This window comes from Triticum urartu, chromosome 2, assembly GCF_003073215.2.
Source record: "Triticum urartu cultivar G1812 chromosome 2, Tu2.1, whole genome shotgun sequence".
NCBI lineage: Eukaryota > Viridiplantae > Streptophyta > Magnoliopsida > Poales > Poaceae > Triticum > Triticum urartu.
Genome location: NC_053023.1, coordinates 118,658,321 through 118,675,401, shown reverse-complemented (window position 1 = coordinate 118,675,401; position 17,081 = coordinate 118,658,321). Strand labels below are relative to the sequence as shown.

At 50.0% G+C, this 17,081-nt stretch overlaps 1 protein-coding gene across 1 annotated transcript; it reads left to right on the top strand.

The window, feature by feature from the left end:
• The first annotated feature begins 12,884 nt into the window (after positions 1-12,884).
• On the top strand, positions 12,885-15,078 carry LOC125541251 (cytochrome P450 78A5-like). Its single transcript, XM_048704709.1, has 2 exons — positions 12,885-13,903; positions 14,024-15,078. Exons 1-2 carry the CDS (start codon positions 12,953-12,955, stop codon positions 14,627-14,629), a joined length of 1,557 nt encoding a protein of 518 aa, XP_048560666.1. The 5' UTR covers positions 12,885-12,952; the 3' UTR covers positions 14,630-15,078.
• Positions 15,079-17,081: the final 2,003 nt, after the last annotated feature.

Sequence of the window (17,081 nt, the reverse complement as noted above, 5' to 3'; positions counted from 1 at the left end):
GAGAAACAATGTCTCCGGTCCTCTTCATTCTTCGAACAATTCTGCAATAAGAATTTTTCTATCAATAAAGCTATTTGGGGCAGAAATGATGCACAGAATTATGTTGTTGGTCGGTTCATCTATAGGATAGATAGCACAGCAAAAAAACCTAAATCAAAAATTGGGTATTTGAGACCTTAAATCAGGCTCACCTGCTGAGGTGCTGCCGCCGGACTGGGGCAATGGGCAGCCGCTGCCGGCTTTGCACGGGCATCAAGCGGCCGCGCGGGGTAGGGGTGCATCCGCACAGAGCAGGGGCACACTTAGCTCGCAAGGGGGAGGAGAGGAGGCAGGCAGAACCTCCTCGGCAGCTGGGCGCCGGCGACCGCCACTGGCAAGGCGGGAGGGGCTCTGCGACTGCGAGGGCGTCGGGACTAGGGACGAGGCGGCTCCGCGACTGGTTCTGCTACTCGACATAGTCCATTGCCTCAATGTAGATGACGAAGTGGCTGTGGGTTGTGGCTTCATTTGTAACACGTAAGTGTTTTGGGCCATTATTTTTTATCTGGCCCAGCCATCGATCCATAGGAATATGGGCTGACCAAAAATCCCAGGGTGGGCCGCAGCCCACCCTGGCCACCCTGTAGCTCTGCCCCTGTTATAAACCCCCCCCCCCCAACATTTTGTGGCTTTCTGAAGATTTCTTGTCTGGTTCTGCCAAATATCTACTGAATTCCTACCTTTGTAGGTTTCTTCTAGGCTTTGGTCACTAGAGAACATCTTTAAAATTATATCTAAACAACCACCATTTTTTTCGTGAAGTCGGACCCTAAGGATCTCGATTGATTAAAAGGGGAGAGGGTTTGCCGGTTAATTAACAGAAAATCAAGCTAAATCCGTCACAACAGCCCACACAGAGCAACACCGGCCGACCTGGCCACCCACACGAAGATACGACAACGCCGCAGAGAAGAAACACAAAGTCAAGGTTGTTACCAAGCATCGTCATCATCACCCGTCGTCGAGCGAGTGAATCCAACTTCACCATCAACTTCAACCAACGAAGTCCTCGTCGACGCAAACATAGGAACACATGCCGGCTCGTGCCAATATTTCAGCCACATGTGCAGATGTCAGACAACTCCGACCAAGGAGACAACTAAAACATGGGAGAAATTCATAGAGTTGGCGCCAACCAACACCTTCTCGATGACCACCAGCTAGGCCTCTGACCGAAACCAGAGTCCTGAAAGACACGTGAAGCACAGATACCCTTAGGACCTTTTTGATTCTTAGGATTATCCTACAGGGCTACAAAATTACAAGAAATTCTACCAAAATGTTTGAGTAAACATAAATTGTCATATAAAATATAGCACAAAAAAATTGTGTAAAGATTTCTGAGGATTCCAATCATGCGAATCGAACGGTCATCATAGAAAAAGTTCCTAAGGACAAGATCGAGTGGATTTACTCTGATTTAACCACTAGCACATATGCCCTTGCGTTGCAACGGGAGAGAAATTATTGTGCCCACTGTACATGAAAACGACCATCATCATGGTATAATAAAATCTGAAAGTGACACCTAAATATGTTTGTACATTGCAGCGGGAGAAAAACTAACCTCACTCTCCCATCCCAGTAAGCAAATGATGATTTAAGCCTAAACACGGCCTAAAACATAAGCGATGATTTGATTTACGATACACATCAATTATTCCCAGATGAATAAAAATTGGGTGCTTTCAACAATCAGTACTATAGAAAAACTAACCTTGATTGATCAATGTGAGCTTGCACGGGTAGTTGTTCAGTTACTCCTTTGCATATACCAAGATATGCAAATTACCACAAGTAAGTGTCAGTTTTCCTGAAAGCACGATGAAATGAATAATATGATTTTGGCCTTGAACATGACCAAAAAAAAGTAATTCTCCTTGAAGATGAACAAAGAAAGGTAACATGCATGCCAATCTGCGTTGCACTGAGAGGATCCCAATCCTTGCATACTATTTCTCTAGCACGCTTCGAGTTATGCAAAATGTATATCATGTCAGATAGAAATACATGCCGGCGAAAAAACAGAAATGAAGGAATATGAAAAATTGAAAATACCTCATTCTCTCCTCCTTGTATAATAGTTATTTATTGCGAGTCAGTTAAGCTATGAAAACCTGATGCATGGACGCTCAGCTAGGAAGAGCAGAAAAGAAAAAAAAATCAAGCAGTTATTAATAAAAGACTAACTTGACTCATTGAAGTTAGGGTTGTGCACCTATTAGTTCAATCACGTGCAAGTTCTCAGGGAGCAATTAATCCATCCATGTAGTCGCCGCCGGATCGATCCACCAGCCTGCTTAACATGTACTCATGTGTTTAGTTGGGAAAGAATCAAGGTAGCCGGCACCCTGCAGCTCGTAGCTAGTTTGGACTCCCATGTATATATTTTTGGGTCAGGCTACGACGTGTGGCCGGCCACTTCGCTTTTGTTTCAATTAAGTTTCCTTTAAAGGTATGTCCTGGTTTTGTTCGTATTGTCTCAGTTTTTTTGTTTGCATGTATGTTTGTCAAACGGACAAAACTAAAAAAAAATAGTGCATGTAAAATACTCAAAACGGGACGAAAGAAAGCGAAACTAAACCACAAATATCTATTCTCTTTAATGGCAACATATCTCGTGAATCTGATGGATAAGTGTATCCCCGTATCCCTCTGCTCTGAGCCTCCCGATCAAAATCTTTTGCTCTAGATTAATTTGCAGCAAATTTACATTTACACGCCCGCCTCTAGCCCATACCAGCAGTTTTTCTTTGCAAAAATAACCCTGGACGTAGGACTGCATCGTGCGCCGTAATTGACTACTCTCGGTGTTCCTCTGATCCTCTCTCTCGCAGTGGCGTGGAACCCTAGGCCGAACGCCCGTGCTCCTCTGCTCTCCTGTTGGAGCGACGGCATCTACCAACAGATGCCCCGTGCAAGTACATATCTTCCTAGTTGATTTGATCTTGGCGTTCATCGGCAGCCGCCGGCCCATGCATGAATGCAAGTCCTGATCTCTGTATCTTTCCTCTGCAGATTCACGGTCTAAGAAGCTGTTACACACTAGATCAGCCGTTTCTCGAATGGACAACCACGAGATAAGTAGCAGTCAGGAACACCACGACACCACATGTTTCAGGTAACACAACCCCCTAAAAAATTCATTCCTTGCGTAAATTACATCATGTGTGAAAGCTTGATGCTATATATACGTATGTTTGCAGTCACATGAAGCCAACAAATTACTTGCAAAGGCATATGAATGAGGAAGAGTTTGGCACACCCAAAAAGAATGCAGCCATGCCTCTGCTGTAAGTTTGATTAGCTTGCACCTTACAACTGATCCGATCCAATTTAGGAATCTATTTGTGAATATGGTTATCTTGATGTTGCAGTGTTCATCTTTTACACCTGAATGTGATGAGAATTTGAAGCCTAAAGTAGGTATGACATTTGAAGGACTTGAGGGAGTGGAGAAGTTCTACAAGGCATATGCACATAATGTGGGTTTTGGGGTTCGTATCGGCCAACAGAAGAAGATTGAGAATAAAGTGGTCCGGACTAAGCGCTTCATGTGTAACCGTGAAGGATTCAATTCCAAATTGGCATCCTACGACTGTATACTTCTATTGTCTGCCATCAATTCTTCCTCACGTTGGCATTCTAGAGCTGTGTCCAAGGGAAAAGGAGCATGACTGTGGAAGATATGCTACTAAATTGTGCTCCCTGATACCAAATTTTAACAAGCAAATAATGATTTTATATATGTTTTGATTTACTCTTGGATGTACATAAGCCATGTAATGGATGGGGATTTCAATTATGTTAAATCAAATTGACTTGATTTATCACAACTTTGATGGTTGTCAAATTATTACATTATATATTGAACCTCAGCCGGAGGATGATTGTCAAATTTGCAATATCTGAAATCAATTCTTTGCTCAGACCAGCATCATACTGGAGCACACAACGCTGTTTCTCAATTTACTTGTTATACATGATACATCATAAACTACAGTAAATGTTCAGGAAACTTTGGATAGTGACTTGTTTCTTATAGCCTTTTTTTACCTCAAAACTGGTTAAGGCCATCCCAGGCCACTTCTGGTAATTAAGAAGATTTTCTGAATAAGTCACTGGTTTTGTTCAACACATACGGGAGCTAGTCACTGAACTTTGTGAATGTTCAAGAAATTTTGGATAGTGACTTGCTGCTTACAGCTTACATATCAAAAGTGGAGAAAGCCATCCCAGCCCACTTCTGCAACTCAAAAGCTTTATACCAAAGAATATATGCTTTGACCACATGGTTGAGAAAATCACTGGGTTTTTTTTTCAACACATAAGTACATAACTGAACTAGTCACTGAATTTTGTGGCAACAGCAAACATGATATTTTAACAAGGGAAAAGCTGAGCCAAAGCCTCTGATCTGAACAAGGCATATCACGTATTGGTAAGCAATTTAGAAATGAATAGAAACATGTGAAAACATCTCACACCATGCCATTCATTAGGGGCAAATACTATTACTCTGCTACAGGCTACAGACTACAGCACTACAGCTTCCTACGGATCACGAGAGACGGCATCGTCCTATGAAGGAACCGTCGCGGTCAGGGGAGGCCATCCAAGGCGTCGCTGGCGCCTCATTAGACTCGTCTTCGCAGCCGCAGAATGTCGTCAGTTATCATGCCTTCGCCGTCGAGACGACCGGCCGGCCGGGTCTATGTGACCGTCGAGCAGTTGCTTTCGCTACTTGCTTGTCGTCTCCGGAGAAGTTCGAGGGAATCATCTGAGCGTTTTCGTCGTACGAGGCCTTCGGATTAGGACTTGATTTGGGAGCCGAGAGATCTGGCAACGAAGGAGTTGGGGCAGGAGACGCAGGACGCACGACTTGGGGCTTGGGTTTGCGATGATGGATCGGAGGCATTAGGGGGGTTTCCGCAAACAAAAATATTTGTTAAGTCAGAAAGCGGGCGGGTGACTGCAAATTTTCACTTGGCTGCACGTGAGACGATGGATTTTGATCGGGAGGCTGAGAAACTGTGGGATACAGGGATACATTTATCCATCGAATTCACAAAATATGTTGTCCTCTTTAATAGTAGGTATAGAGTAGATATAGATATAGATATAGATATAGATATAGATATAGAGGTATAGATATAGATTATATCCTTGACGACCACTGTGTCGTTAAGACGTTAACTCTGGTGAGCATATTTCTTCCCCGCTAGTAGTCTTTTGTTCGAGTGTTTGCCCGCGAGGCGCCTGCGGTATGCACTCGCGGCGCTCCGGCGTCCCAGTGGGCGCGTCTTTCCTACTGGATCGCCTTGTCAGACAGCCGGACCACCGTGCGTGCCTTGTTCATGCATCGACAGCCAATCCAGAGCTATGGCTAGCTGCGAGCTCCAGCCCGCCAAGCCGCCAACACCTATCCATAGGATCTCTGTGAACTGTCCACGTCGTTCACGCGCACCGTTGAAAACACTCACAAGCATTTTTCAAATCATATCCTTATACTAGTACTGTAGTTAACCTGCATGCACTCGGCGGGACGCCGTCGCTTATCCCTGCTGCTGCATGCACTTTCCAACCGGACGGTTCGCGCGCTGGCACACGTCCTGCGCTCCGCGCGGCGCATCAGCAGCTACGGCCGTCGGCTAGACGTCCTCGGACGATGGACCAGGCTACCTAGGCCGAAAAAAGGTGAATCGAAATTAACTGCATCGACCATCAAGACGCATCTCATGGCACACGGCTGGTTTCCGTTCATGCACGGTTTTGACACGATTTGGGGGCATTTGCACTTGCTAGGTCACTTTACGGCGGCAACGGGCCGGACCTCCAGAGGGAATAATTTCAGTTCACCGCGCGTTGTTTCCTGGAGCTGTAAAAAAAAGGTTCTTTTAGGGGCAGCCAAATCTGCACGTGTAGTGACGGCGATCGCGCGCGGCTGTGTTGCTCTCAATGCGTTGTTTCCCTGCGATGAGCTTATGATAGCTAGTGTTCTCCTGTAGTTTATCATGGGAGGTAGTACGTACGTTTTTTTAGGTTCATCACTGATGCGAGGGGCGGTAGCCATGAAAATGATCTTGCAAACTCACCGGCAGGAGGCGTTACTTGCCGTGATTTATATGATAGTTATAAGTGTCCATCAATTCGACCAGAATGATATTTACAGGGCAACTTCGGTTTTTCAGTTCACCGCGCGGTGTTCCGTAGTGTGGCAAATCTCAAGGCACAGCTAAATCGCACGATCACGACTGTCAATTGGCCGAGCACCGGTTCTGCATCCAGCTTACACACCGACACACGGAGTGGTTTCGTGGCGGTGGTGGTGCTGCGGTGGCTCCTGCCTGATAGGTGTCAGCTGTTTAGCATAGAGATTGTTAGAAGGGAGAAAGGGTTTTGGTGGAATAGTTGTTATTGCTTGAGTCTTATGGGCATATATATAAGAATACAAGGAACATGGGCACACTGTGGATCGGTGGGCTGGGGCGGGCGATCGGCCAGCCAAGCACGCCCACGCAGGACGTGTGACTCACGGACCAATGCGGCGAGGACGACGGGTCACGCACGACCGCGTGAGCGACCGCATCTGGCTCGCGCATGAAGTCCGGGGCGCCGTGTGACACCCGATCCAGTCCAAGTCGATGAAGATGTTGATGTAGTAGTCGGGCGTTGTTGATGACGAACGGCGGCGAGCGACTCAACCCGATCTATAGATCAGAGAACCAAAAAAGAACATCGATCAAACGACCGGCAAGAGGGAAAAACCCCGGATCAAGGATCGGGAAAAAGACTCGGCAACCGGTTAACATGACCGGCGGACGAACCCTAGGAACGGACGGCGCGGCCCCCGGCGGCGGTCATGGAGGCCCACCGCCTCGGGGGCGGCGCGCGGGTGCGGAAGCGGCGGCGGCTAAGGTTTAGGATCGATTAGGCTGATACCATATTAGAAGGAAGAGAGGGTTTTGGTGGAATAGTTATTGTTATTGCTTGAGCCTCATGGGCATATATATAGGAGTACAAGGTTGTCTTGAAGTATAAGGCAAGGTGAAATAAGTCCTACGCTATCCTATGTTTCCATAATAACAATGATACTCAACAGAGATGGTATGGTTCTTAGAGCAACTCTCGCAGATTCACTATCCTCACAATGCACGTTTCATATGGATTGTCGAGACGAGACACAAAACCGAAGTCACCCCCTCATATCATGGGACCCACTCGTCGGTGAAACTTCCATCTTTTCTCCAATCACTAATGCATATATTTAGTTAAAACAATAAAATTCTGTTAAACTCGAGCACGGTGGCGAGGACTTGGACAACCACGACTAGGATGGCCAGGACGATTCAGTGAGGCACCGATTTCAGCAATGACTTCGAGATACCGATTCCGGTGGAGACTCGCTTCCGATGACGATGCTCGAGATTTTGATAAGTATTGAGACGGAGATTCACACAGTTGTACCACCTAATGCTTGTCATGATTTCAAACAAACGACGTGAAGATTATATGAGGGGTCTTGGAAATTGTCGTGACGCTTCGCTTTGGTGACGAAGGTCACCGGGGTGACTATGGAAGGATTCCGTGGTAGTCTATGACTCCCTCCAACTCAATCAATATCAAGAACATGTCGTGAGCATGGGGTTTGGTTAGGCTTGGTTGAGTTTGTTAGAAAAGATAGTAGGTTGAGGGGCTTCATTGATTAGTAAACCTACGGTGTTGGTAAGGTCGGGACTGTGGTCGTCTGTCTCCGCTTTGCCGGCCGATAAGATCACCGAGATTGACCAGCCAGCTGGGTAGGTTTGGCTATTCCTTTCTATTGAAAAGGAGTCAGCTGTCTGCGCGAGTCATCTTCTTCTAAGCTCCGCTTGATGACACGCATTCTCGTACTATACAAACAAACGACGTTGATTTTGACAGCGCGGGCAACTCAACTTTAATAACAATTCGATTTGGATGGCGATGACTTGATATGTGTGAAGTAGGGAATCCATGACTTCTCACATATAAAAAACGAGATCAATTTCACTCCCTCTAATGATAAAATTATGCTAACCATTTGGAGGACACATACATTAATCCTTGTGGAGATCTTCATGTGTTTCCCCAAATGGCTAGCATAAATTTTACCAACTTCTTCTTCGAGAACAACACCCAATCCACTAATGATGACAGTGGATGTTATGGGCCGCTAGGGAAGTGGAGGTTGTGGGTGGCTCAAAGGGAAGAAGGGTTCTTTACAACTGTGAGCTGCAAGCGACAAGAAAACATGGAGGAAGGCGAGGAGGGAGCTCAATCTTCCCTCCTACGCGAGCGGTTGGCTGATGACACGCACTTCATATCAAGACCCTGGGCCTCTAAATATGGAGTCTCACATGCTGTATATAGACTATGGAGCGTCTTCCATAAATAATGGTGACTCAAGATTGAATGGCCACTCGGCTAGAGTAGCCTTTTCAGCCAAAATCATCATATTAGTAGTTATTATGCCGATCGGGGAGATATGGCGATACTTCTAGAGTTGCTCTTACGGGCTAGCTATTTTGATTATATTTTTCCGTAAAAAAATTATCCCTTCATGTGATGGGGCAACTCGATGTGACGCGGAATGTGCTAGAGTTGCTTTCGGAGGCATGGGCGTCCCCGACTTGCTCTGGACCCGGCACGCGCTTCAGGTCAGGTGGCTTTGGCGCACAAGACCGACCCATCGCGGCCATGGCGTCATATTCACATTCCCTGCACGCATGAGGTACGCGCCATCTGCCGCGCTTCTACCCGCTGGGAGCTCGGCGATGGCAAGAGTTGCTTTTTTGCGGGAGGACCACTGGTTGAATGGATCGTGCATCAGTGAGATTGCCCCCCTCATCCACACCTTGGTCCCTCGTCACTAATGCAAGACAAGCAACGTGCGCAATGCCCACACCAACTGCGGCTGGGTGCGGGATATCCATGGCTTGCTTGGTGACGAGGCCCTGGTGCAGTACGTCAAACTTTGGGGAAAGCTTTGTGACATCTCCCTCTTGGATTCCCCGGACCGCATCCTTTGGCGGTGGAAGCCGAACGGTGCGTACTCCGCCAGGTCGTGCTACTTTGCTCTCTTCTCTAGATCGACTATCGAGCCCGAATGATGGCTGGCCTGGAGATCGTGGGGCCACTTCAAGTCAAGATTTTCTTATGGCTCGCCTACCAGGGACGATGTTGGATGATAGATAGTCTGGTACGCCGTGGTATGCCACATGCTCCCCTCTGTCTCATGTGTGACTAAGAATCCGAGACCATGCAACACTTGCTAGCTGGTTGTTCCTTCACCCGACAAGTTTGGCATGAGATACTGGCGTGGTGCCGCTCCACCACCAACCTGCCATCTCTGGACTCGGAAATCCGCAATTGGTTCGCCACATCCATTCGAGATTCCCCTACAGCCTTACAACACGGCCTCGCAACAATCTTCATCCTCACGGCTTGGACACTCCGGAAACACCACAATGGATGTGTGTTCAATGGCGACCGGCCTTCAATTACGCGTCTTGTCGAGCATATAAAGGAAGACGCAAGAGCATGGGCTCGTGCTGGGGCCAGCGGACTTGGCCACCTCATTGGTGAGATCTAGGGCAGTTCTATAGGGCCGCGCACTCCTTAGCTCTGTCCGCGCTTGTGTGTCTCGCTCACCCAGCTGTCGTGTTTGTGCTTGCGAGCTCACGTCTGTAATTGCTACAATCTATTCCTTCTATCAACACAATAATATGCAAGTCTTTTGCGTATTCGTGAAAAAAAAGATATGGAATATGCTAAGTTATTGGATTTTTTCTACTGATGTCAATAAATTTATGTAATGCAATATTTAAAGTATTTGTTACGAAAACGGTCCGCATCTGTTATAAGAGTTCACCATAATTGCATAGCAAACCCAACATAATGAAAATTACATAGACTACAATGAAGGATATAAATATACACCAAATCATTCTACACCAAAATGTTTTTCCAGCGAATCTAGTCTTTCTCTTTTTTTGTTTACTTTTAAAAGCACAAGCTTTACCATGCATTTATTTTATAAACATATGTCTAAGGCTAGTCATAGCGTGAGTAACTGACTTAGTAACATAATGCACTTCAAGACAAATTTGTTTATGTAGCGGGTAGTTAATGAGGAGGGAAATGTTTGTGCTAACATCATATATATCTAGACAAACTAGATGATGTAACAAATAATTAATGAAGAAAAAGAACTTTGTGGTAACATAAATATGTTACCGTAACTTATATAACCAGATAAAATGAGTCTACAACCTAATAAACAAAATATTGCATGACACCATACATATGTTACTACCCACAATAGAGGTAGGAAAACATCTACAAGCGTGTTCGATCACCAAATCCGGCCACTCAAACGCCCGTAGACGTGCTCGGACACGTCTGCGCGCACTAACCAAACAGTCCTCAAATTATGTCCTCCACATCTGTATATCTCATATCCGATACCCTATATCCATACTAAGCATGCAACATGAATAAGAAGTATGTAGTGCGTTGGACAAACTATGAAATAGACATTGATATGCACATTTCGATCACCAACGGATCTCTAAAAGCTAGTCAAAGTTCACATAATCCACATTCATGACGGACAAGTTCTAACTAGAGTACTAAATAATTAGAAATTAACGACGTTGACAGTGGAGATTCACCAATTTGTCGTCGGGCCTTTGCCCTTCCGATCGTCGGCGCAGCTGTAGGCGTCCGTGATAGGTGGTGTGTCGTCGGAGGTGAAGCTGTGGTCGTCGCTGTCGTCAGATGAGGAGTCGGAGATGATAAGGAGCCCCTTCATCCGTCGGGCAACCCTGCATGCCGTCGCTTCAGCTTGGCCACCCGAGCCGCCTCCGCCGCCTCGCGCTCCGACTGCTCAATGACAAGCCTGTGATAGCCTGGCTTATTAGGGATAATAGACTACTCATATCAATAAGGAATTCCTTCTTTTCCGGGAGCCCATTCAGACAGAACTTCAAAGTTAAGCGTGCTCAGCTTGGAGTAGTTTCAGGATGGATGACCGACCGGGAAGTTGCTCCCGGGTGCGCACGAGTGAGGACAAAGTGCGCAGAAAAGACTAGTATTAATCTGTGGGGCCAATCTAGATCCCGCCAGGAGTAACGGCCACCGGCGGGTGTGTCCGGAGCATTACAAGTTGGTATCAGAGCCGACCCTCGCGGTTACACGGATGTTTGCGGACAGGTGCGCGGTCATGTTGTTCATGACGTTTGTGACCCGTCGTGGCACACGGCATGGCACATGTACCGGACTGGATGCACAGACGTATGTGCCAAGAGGGAATGTTCATGTGGCCCGATGAGGATGCCGGTTCCTCTGAGTGGGGGTGTATGTGATAGCCTGGCTTATTAGGGATAATAGACTACTCATATCAATAAGGAATTCCTTTTTTTCCAGGAGCCCATTCAGACAGAACTTCAAAGTTAAGCGTGCTCAGCTTGGAGTAGTTTCAGGATGGGTGACCGACCGAGAAGTTGTTCCCGGGTGCGCATGAATGAGGACAAAGTGCGCAGAAAAGACTAGTATTGATCTGTGGGGCCAGTCTAGATCCCGCCAGGAGTAACGGCAACCGGCGGGTGTGTCCGAGGCGTTACAAAGCCGGAGCGCCTTCGCGTTCTTCCTCCGTGGGCGGCGAGCTCCCTTGTCGCTGCCTATCGTGGCGGGTGCCTTGCGCCTCCAATTCTGGTGCATGCGTCCGGGCCGGCGGGACGGGCACTAGCACACACACCGCTACCCTTTCGGAGGAGCTGTCGACGGGGGAAGGAGACAGTGTGAGGGCGACGCGGACTGCGTAGCCATCGTGCAGCTGCGCGCAGGCCGAGAGGAGCCAGCTTCGGCATCCGTGCTGCACCGGGATGGGAGCGGCGACGAGGCAGATCCGGAGCTGCCCTTGTGTCTACCTTGGAAGGCTCCAGCGCAATGCGGTGGGCCAGCTCCTCGTTGATGTCGAAGTCGGAGCCCGAGTGGCTTCTGGAGCTCGACATGTTGTCGGAGTCGTCTTATTTGATCAAATCAGAGATGGGGGACGAGGGGACGTTGTGGGAGAGGAGAGTGGAGTAAGTTAGAGTTCGGATAGGGGATGGATTGTGGTTTTTTGTGAAGACACCGTGTGGTCGGTGCTGGACCGGGCTGGCGTGGCGGACACGTCCGGGCGCTCTCAGACCTCTCTATATTCGTCCTACATTTGGACTGGATATGAGGTGCGACGGACAGACTAGGTGTTTAAGACCGGTTTTTGAGGCGCTCAGGTGGGTTTTTTTTACCAGTCGACGACCGGTCGGCCTGCACCAGGCATTTGTGACCGGTTTGAGACGTCCGACTGTAGATGCTCTAACATATGCATGTTAGTGAACCAAGTTACTCTCCACAATGATCAACCTAAAGTATTCTATACATAGCGCTTCCAAAAAAATTGAGTCTACAAGATAATAAATACAACCGTCTAAAATACTAATATTTTTATACATTTTATACTTTGAAGGTGGTAATTTAAACTAGTGTCACATCCCTATGACTCGTCTGCATTTGTACACGGTTAATGACAATTGGCATGATTTTGTAAGGTCACGTCGTTTGCCAAAATTGTGTTCATTATTGCATTAGACACACACCCTTCATTTCCTGAGTAGAGCTATAATTGCTAGTTATTCAGCATGGACTGTTACACGGTTGAGCTAAAACGCTTGGTAATTAAGACATTTCATTAGCCGCACACCCTTCATTTCCTGAGTAATTTAAATTGGCAAATGTTTCCATGGCCAAGCTCTCCTATTTAAACGCCCACTCGCCTTCTCATCTCAGCTTCACCTTCGAATCCCTTCCTTCAAAGAAACTTCTCAAGGATCCCACGCCAAGCACTGCCATGGATCTTTCCATGGCTACCGGCCCGGAAGACTCCCTCCTCCTGCTCCTCCTCCCGGCTACCACCCTGCTCCCACCGCTGCTCGCCGTGCTCCTCCTCGCCGCCTCACTCCTGTGGCTCTCACCGGGCGGTCCGGCGTGGGCCTTGTCCCTCTGCCGTGTCCCGCCGCCAGGCCCACCGGGCGTGGTCACCGCGCTCTCCAGCCCCGTGGCGCACCGCGTCATGGCGGCGCTGTCCCGCTCTGTCCATGGCGGTGCGGCATTGATGTCCTTCTCCGTCGGCCTCACCCGCGTCGTCGTGTCGAGCCGGCAAGATACGGCGCGTGAGATACTCGTCAACCCGGCGTTCGGCGACCGCCCCGTGAAGGACGCGGCGCGCCACCTTCTCTTCCACCGCGCCATGGGCTTCGCCCCGTCGGGCGACGCGCACTGGCGTGCCCTCCGCCGTCTCGCCGCGGCGCACCTCTTCGGCCCGCGCCGCGTGGCGGCCTCCGCACCCCACCGCTCCTCTATTGGGACGCGCATGCTCGGCGACGTCGCCTCCCTCATGGCCCGCCACGGCGAAGTCGCCCCTCGGCGGTTCCTGCACGCGGCGTCCCTAAACCACGTCATGGCCGTCGTCTTCGGCAAGCGCTACGACGACTTCACAAGCCAAGAAGGCGCCCTCGTGGAGGAGATGGTAAACGAAGGGTACGACCTCCTCGGCACGTTCAACTGGGCAGATCACCTGCCATTCCTCAAGTGGCTCGATCTCCAGGGCGTGCGCCACCGGTGCAACAGGTTAGTCCGGCAGGTGGAGGCGTATGTCGGTAACATCATTCAGGAGCACAAGGCGAGGCGCGCCAGCGGGTCAGGCATTGCGGATGAGCTCTCCGGCGACTTCGTCGATGTGCTCCTCGGCCTCGACGGAGAAGACAAGATGTCAGAGTCCGACATGGTCGCCGTTCTTTGGGTAAGGCTCGGCGAAACTCTCTGTACTCTACAGTCATACCGACAAAAAGATCCAGAGTACGACTGATTGCATTCAAGTCGCCGTCGTGCGTTTGCTAATAATACGGACTGTACGTTTCAGGAGATGATCTTTAGAGGGACGGACACGGTGGCGATCCTGATGGAGTGGATCATGGCGAGGATGGTGGTGCACCCGGAGATCCAGTCGAAGGCCCGGGCGGAGCTGGACGCCGTGGTGGGGCGGGGCAGGGCGGTGACGGAGGACGACGTGGCGAGGCTCCCCTACATCCAGTGCATCGTCAAGGAGACGCTGCGCATGCACCCGCCGGGCCCGCTCCTCTCGTGGGCGCGGTTGGCCGTGCACGACGCGCACGTTGGCGGCCACCTCGTCCCGGCCGGCACGACGGCGATGGTGAACATGTGGGCCATCGCGCACGACGCGGCGGTGTGGCCCGAGCCGGAGCAGTTCCGGCCGGAGCGGTTCATGGAGGAGGAGGTGAGCGTGCTGGGCAGCGACCTCCGGCTGGCCCCGTTCGGCGCCGGGCGGCGCGTGTGCCCCGGCAAGATGCTGGCCCTCGCCACCGTCCACCTCTGGCTGGCGCAGCTGCTGCACCGGTTCGAGTGGGCGCCGGCGACCTCGACCTCGGGGCGCGTCGACCTGTCAGAGCGCCTCAAGATGTCGCTGGAGATGGCCACGCCGCTGGTGTGCAGGGCCGTGGCTCGCTAGGGCCAGGGAGAGCTGCACCTGCATGCTACCGCCGCCGTCTACGTTACCTAGCCTGTCGGCGGCGGCAGCGTTACTTGCTTTATTGCCTAGTATTTATCGGCTAGCCGTTGGAGGCTAGCTTGCCAGGGTCTAGTGGTACTACTGCTTTTTGGTCATCTCCATGCATGCACGGCTAGCTAGCTCCGTCTTTGCGCGGCCGATCCGTTAGCCATTGAAGGAAGCTATCGCTAGCCATGGGTTACTACTCCTGCTCGAGGCCAGCGAGCATCTTGATAGGGTAATTTTGGTCTTCTAGATGGAGTTATTAGTGTGTTTTTGCTTTTGTTCGGGAGAAACATCTGGTGTCTGAGTGTGAGTTGTCATGTCGGGTCGTAGTAGTGTCGTTCTTCAAGAAAATTTGTATTGAGATTTTGAATATTTTTGAATCCGTGAAACGTTTGCCCTGCAGATCTGCATGCCCATAACTTATGCTGATTGCTACTACTAGTACCGTCACTCTGAGATGTGTTGTTGCTAGCTTGTGCAAGAGTGAAATGGTATGCGTAACGAACTACGAAAGGCAACAAACTTACTAGTACTGGGCTGAGCACCACAACTCGTGACCCGTGCATGCATCGCGCTGCGCAAGAGTGAAATGGTATGCGTTACAAACGCCTTATCAGTGATGTGCCACGAGGTTCATGTGTTAAGCCGGTTGCTGCTAGTGTGCCAACGTCGGTGGAGCTACCAGTGCATGTTTCAATCTGCTAACCTCTGCGTACATTCTGACCCTCTGATTGAATATGGAAATCTCGGATTACGGTTTCAAAAAAACAAAAATCTCGGATTACATGTAGTTGGAGAGAACGTTGTGGCATGGTTTCAGGCTCTACGTATGTCCTGTCACTAAATGAAAATTGCAGTTGATGGTTGGTCTGGCTGGCTTGCCTTCATCTAGGTCAGCTGTTCAGGCAGGTCGTCAGTATATGTGCAGGGAGTCAGCAGAGTCAGTGTAACAAACTGTAGAGTGAGAAGTTAGCGCATCTACATACGGCTCGCGGACGCTTCCACGCGCGTTCGTGGGCAGTGACCGGGATTTCATTTGTTGCATCCGTATTCAATTCTTATATACATACAAAGATATGCAAAAGGAAATAGAATCTACGTACTACGTCGATCCTCGCCATTCCTCGTTAGAGATCACGACGATCTCTGTGCCCGGCTCCGGCAGCATAGGCGGCAGCTGCAGCTCCGGCTGCTTCGCTCCTGCCTCCTCCGCCTCTATTTCAGCGTCGAGCTCGACGAAGAGCGCGCCGGTCTGCGCCTGCTCCCGTCGAAGGTATGCCCGGGTGGCCTCCACATTGGTCTCACCCTAGATGGACTCCAGGATGGCATGTTGCTCAGCCATCTTGTCGGACTGGGCGACGGCGAACTCTGCCTCCGTCAGCTCCATGTTGAAGGGTTGCACCTGGTGGTCTGGCTCCTCCGCCTCTTCCACCTCCATCAAAGCCATCTCCTCCTCCGGCTCCGGCGAGTTCGGAGGCTGCCTGGCAGCGATCCGGGCGGCGCGCGCGGCTTCCCTCGCCCGGATCTACTGCTGGATCTCGTAGCGGCGCTCCGGCATCAGCATGGCATAATAGGTGATCTTGCTTCGGACCATGGTGGAGTGTCGGAGCGTGGGCAGAGCGCCGGAGTAGGAGAGGAAGAAGGTGGAAGGGCTCGGACTGGCGGCGCGGAGAGGAGGAGGGGGATGGGTTAGGGTTGTGGGACGCCAGTCGGTTTAAATAGCCGGATGTTGTCTTGGGCGGCGAGCCGGAGCGGCGCCACACGTGTTCCCATTGTGGCGACGGACGCGGCGTCCATTGGAATGCCGGGTTTCCGGGCGTTTTCGTGTGGGGCCACGTCATTAGGCCGACGTGGCGAGCGTGCCCGGATACCCTCATATCAGCCCCACCCTCATATCTGCCCCATATTTGAGCTGGATATGAGGGTGCCGATCAGTCCGGGTGTTTGAAGGCGGTTTGAAAGGCCCATCTGGATCCAAATTTCATGACCGGGCAGCCTGCCTCACTGTTTGAGACAGGTTTAAGGGGTCCGTTTGAGATAGTGTATGATACATCTGTTTAAGCGACAACTAATTAAAATAGGACAGAGAGAGCTAAGCATCTTGACAGAGAAATCTTCAACCTGTGCAAAATCTGCATGCAGCGGCGCCGAAGAAGTTTCTGGAAGATGGACTCTGGTGTTTGTCAAGCTGAAGATGGACTCTGGGTTTTGACAACCTGACCGAAGATGCTCTTCCCTGGTTTTCTGTTTTCTTTTCTTCCGTTTTCTTCTGTTTCTAGCTGGGCTGCCTACATACGTACCATCTGCTATCTCATCTCTTCAAAGTGTGATCACCCATACAATGCTTGGAGAAATTCGGTAGCCATGACAAAAAGAGAGGGGTGATGGGTGGGGGCATGATTCCGGG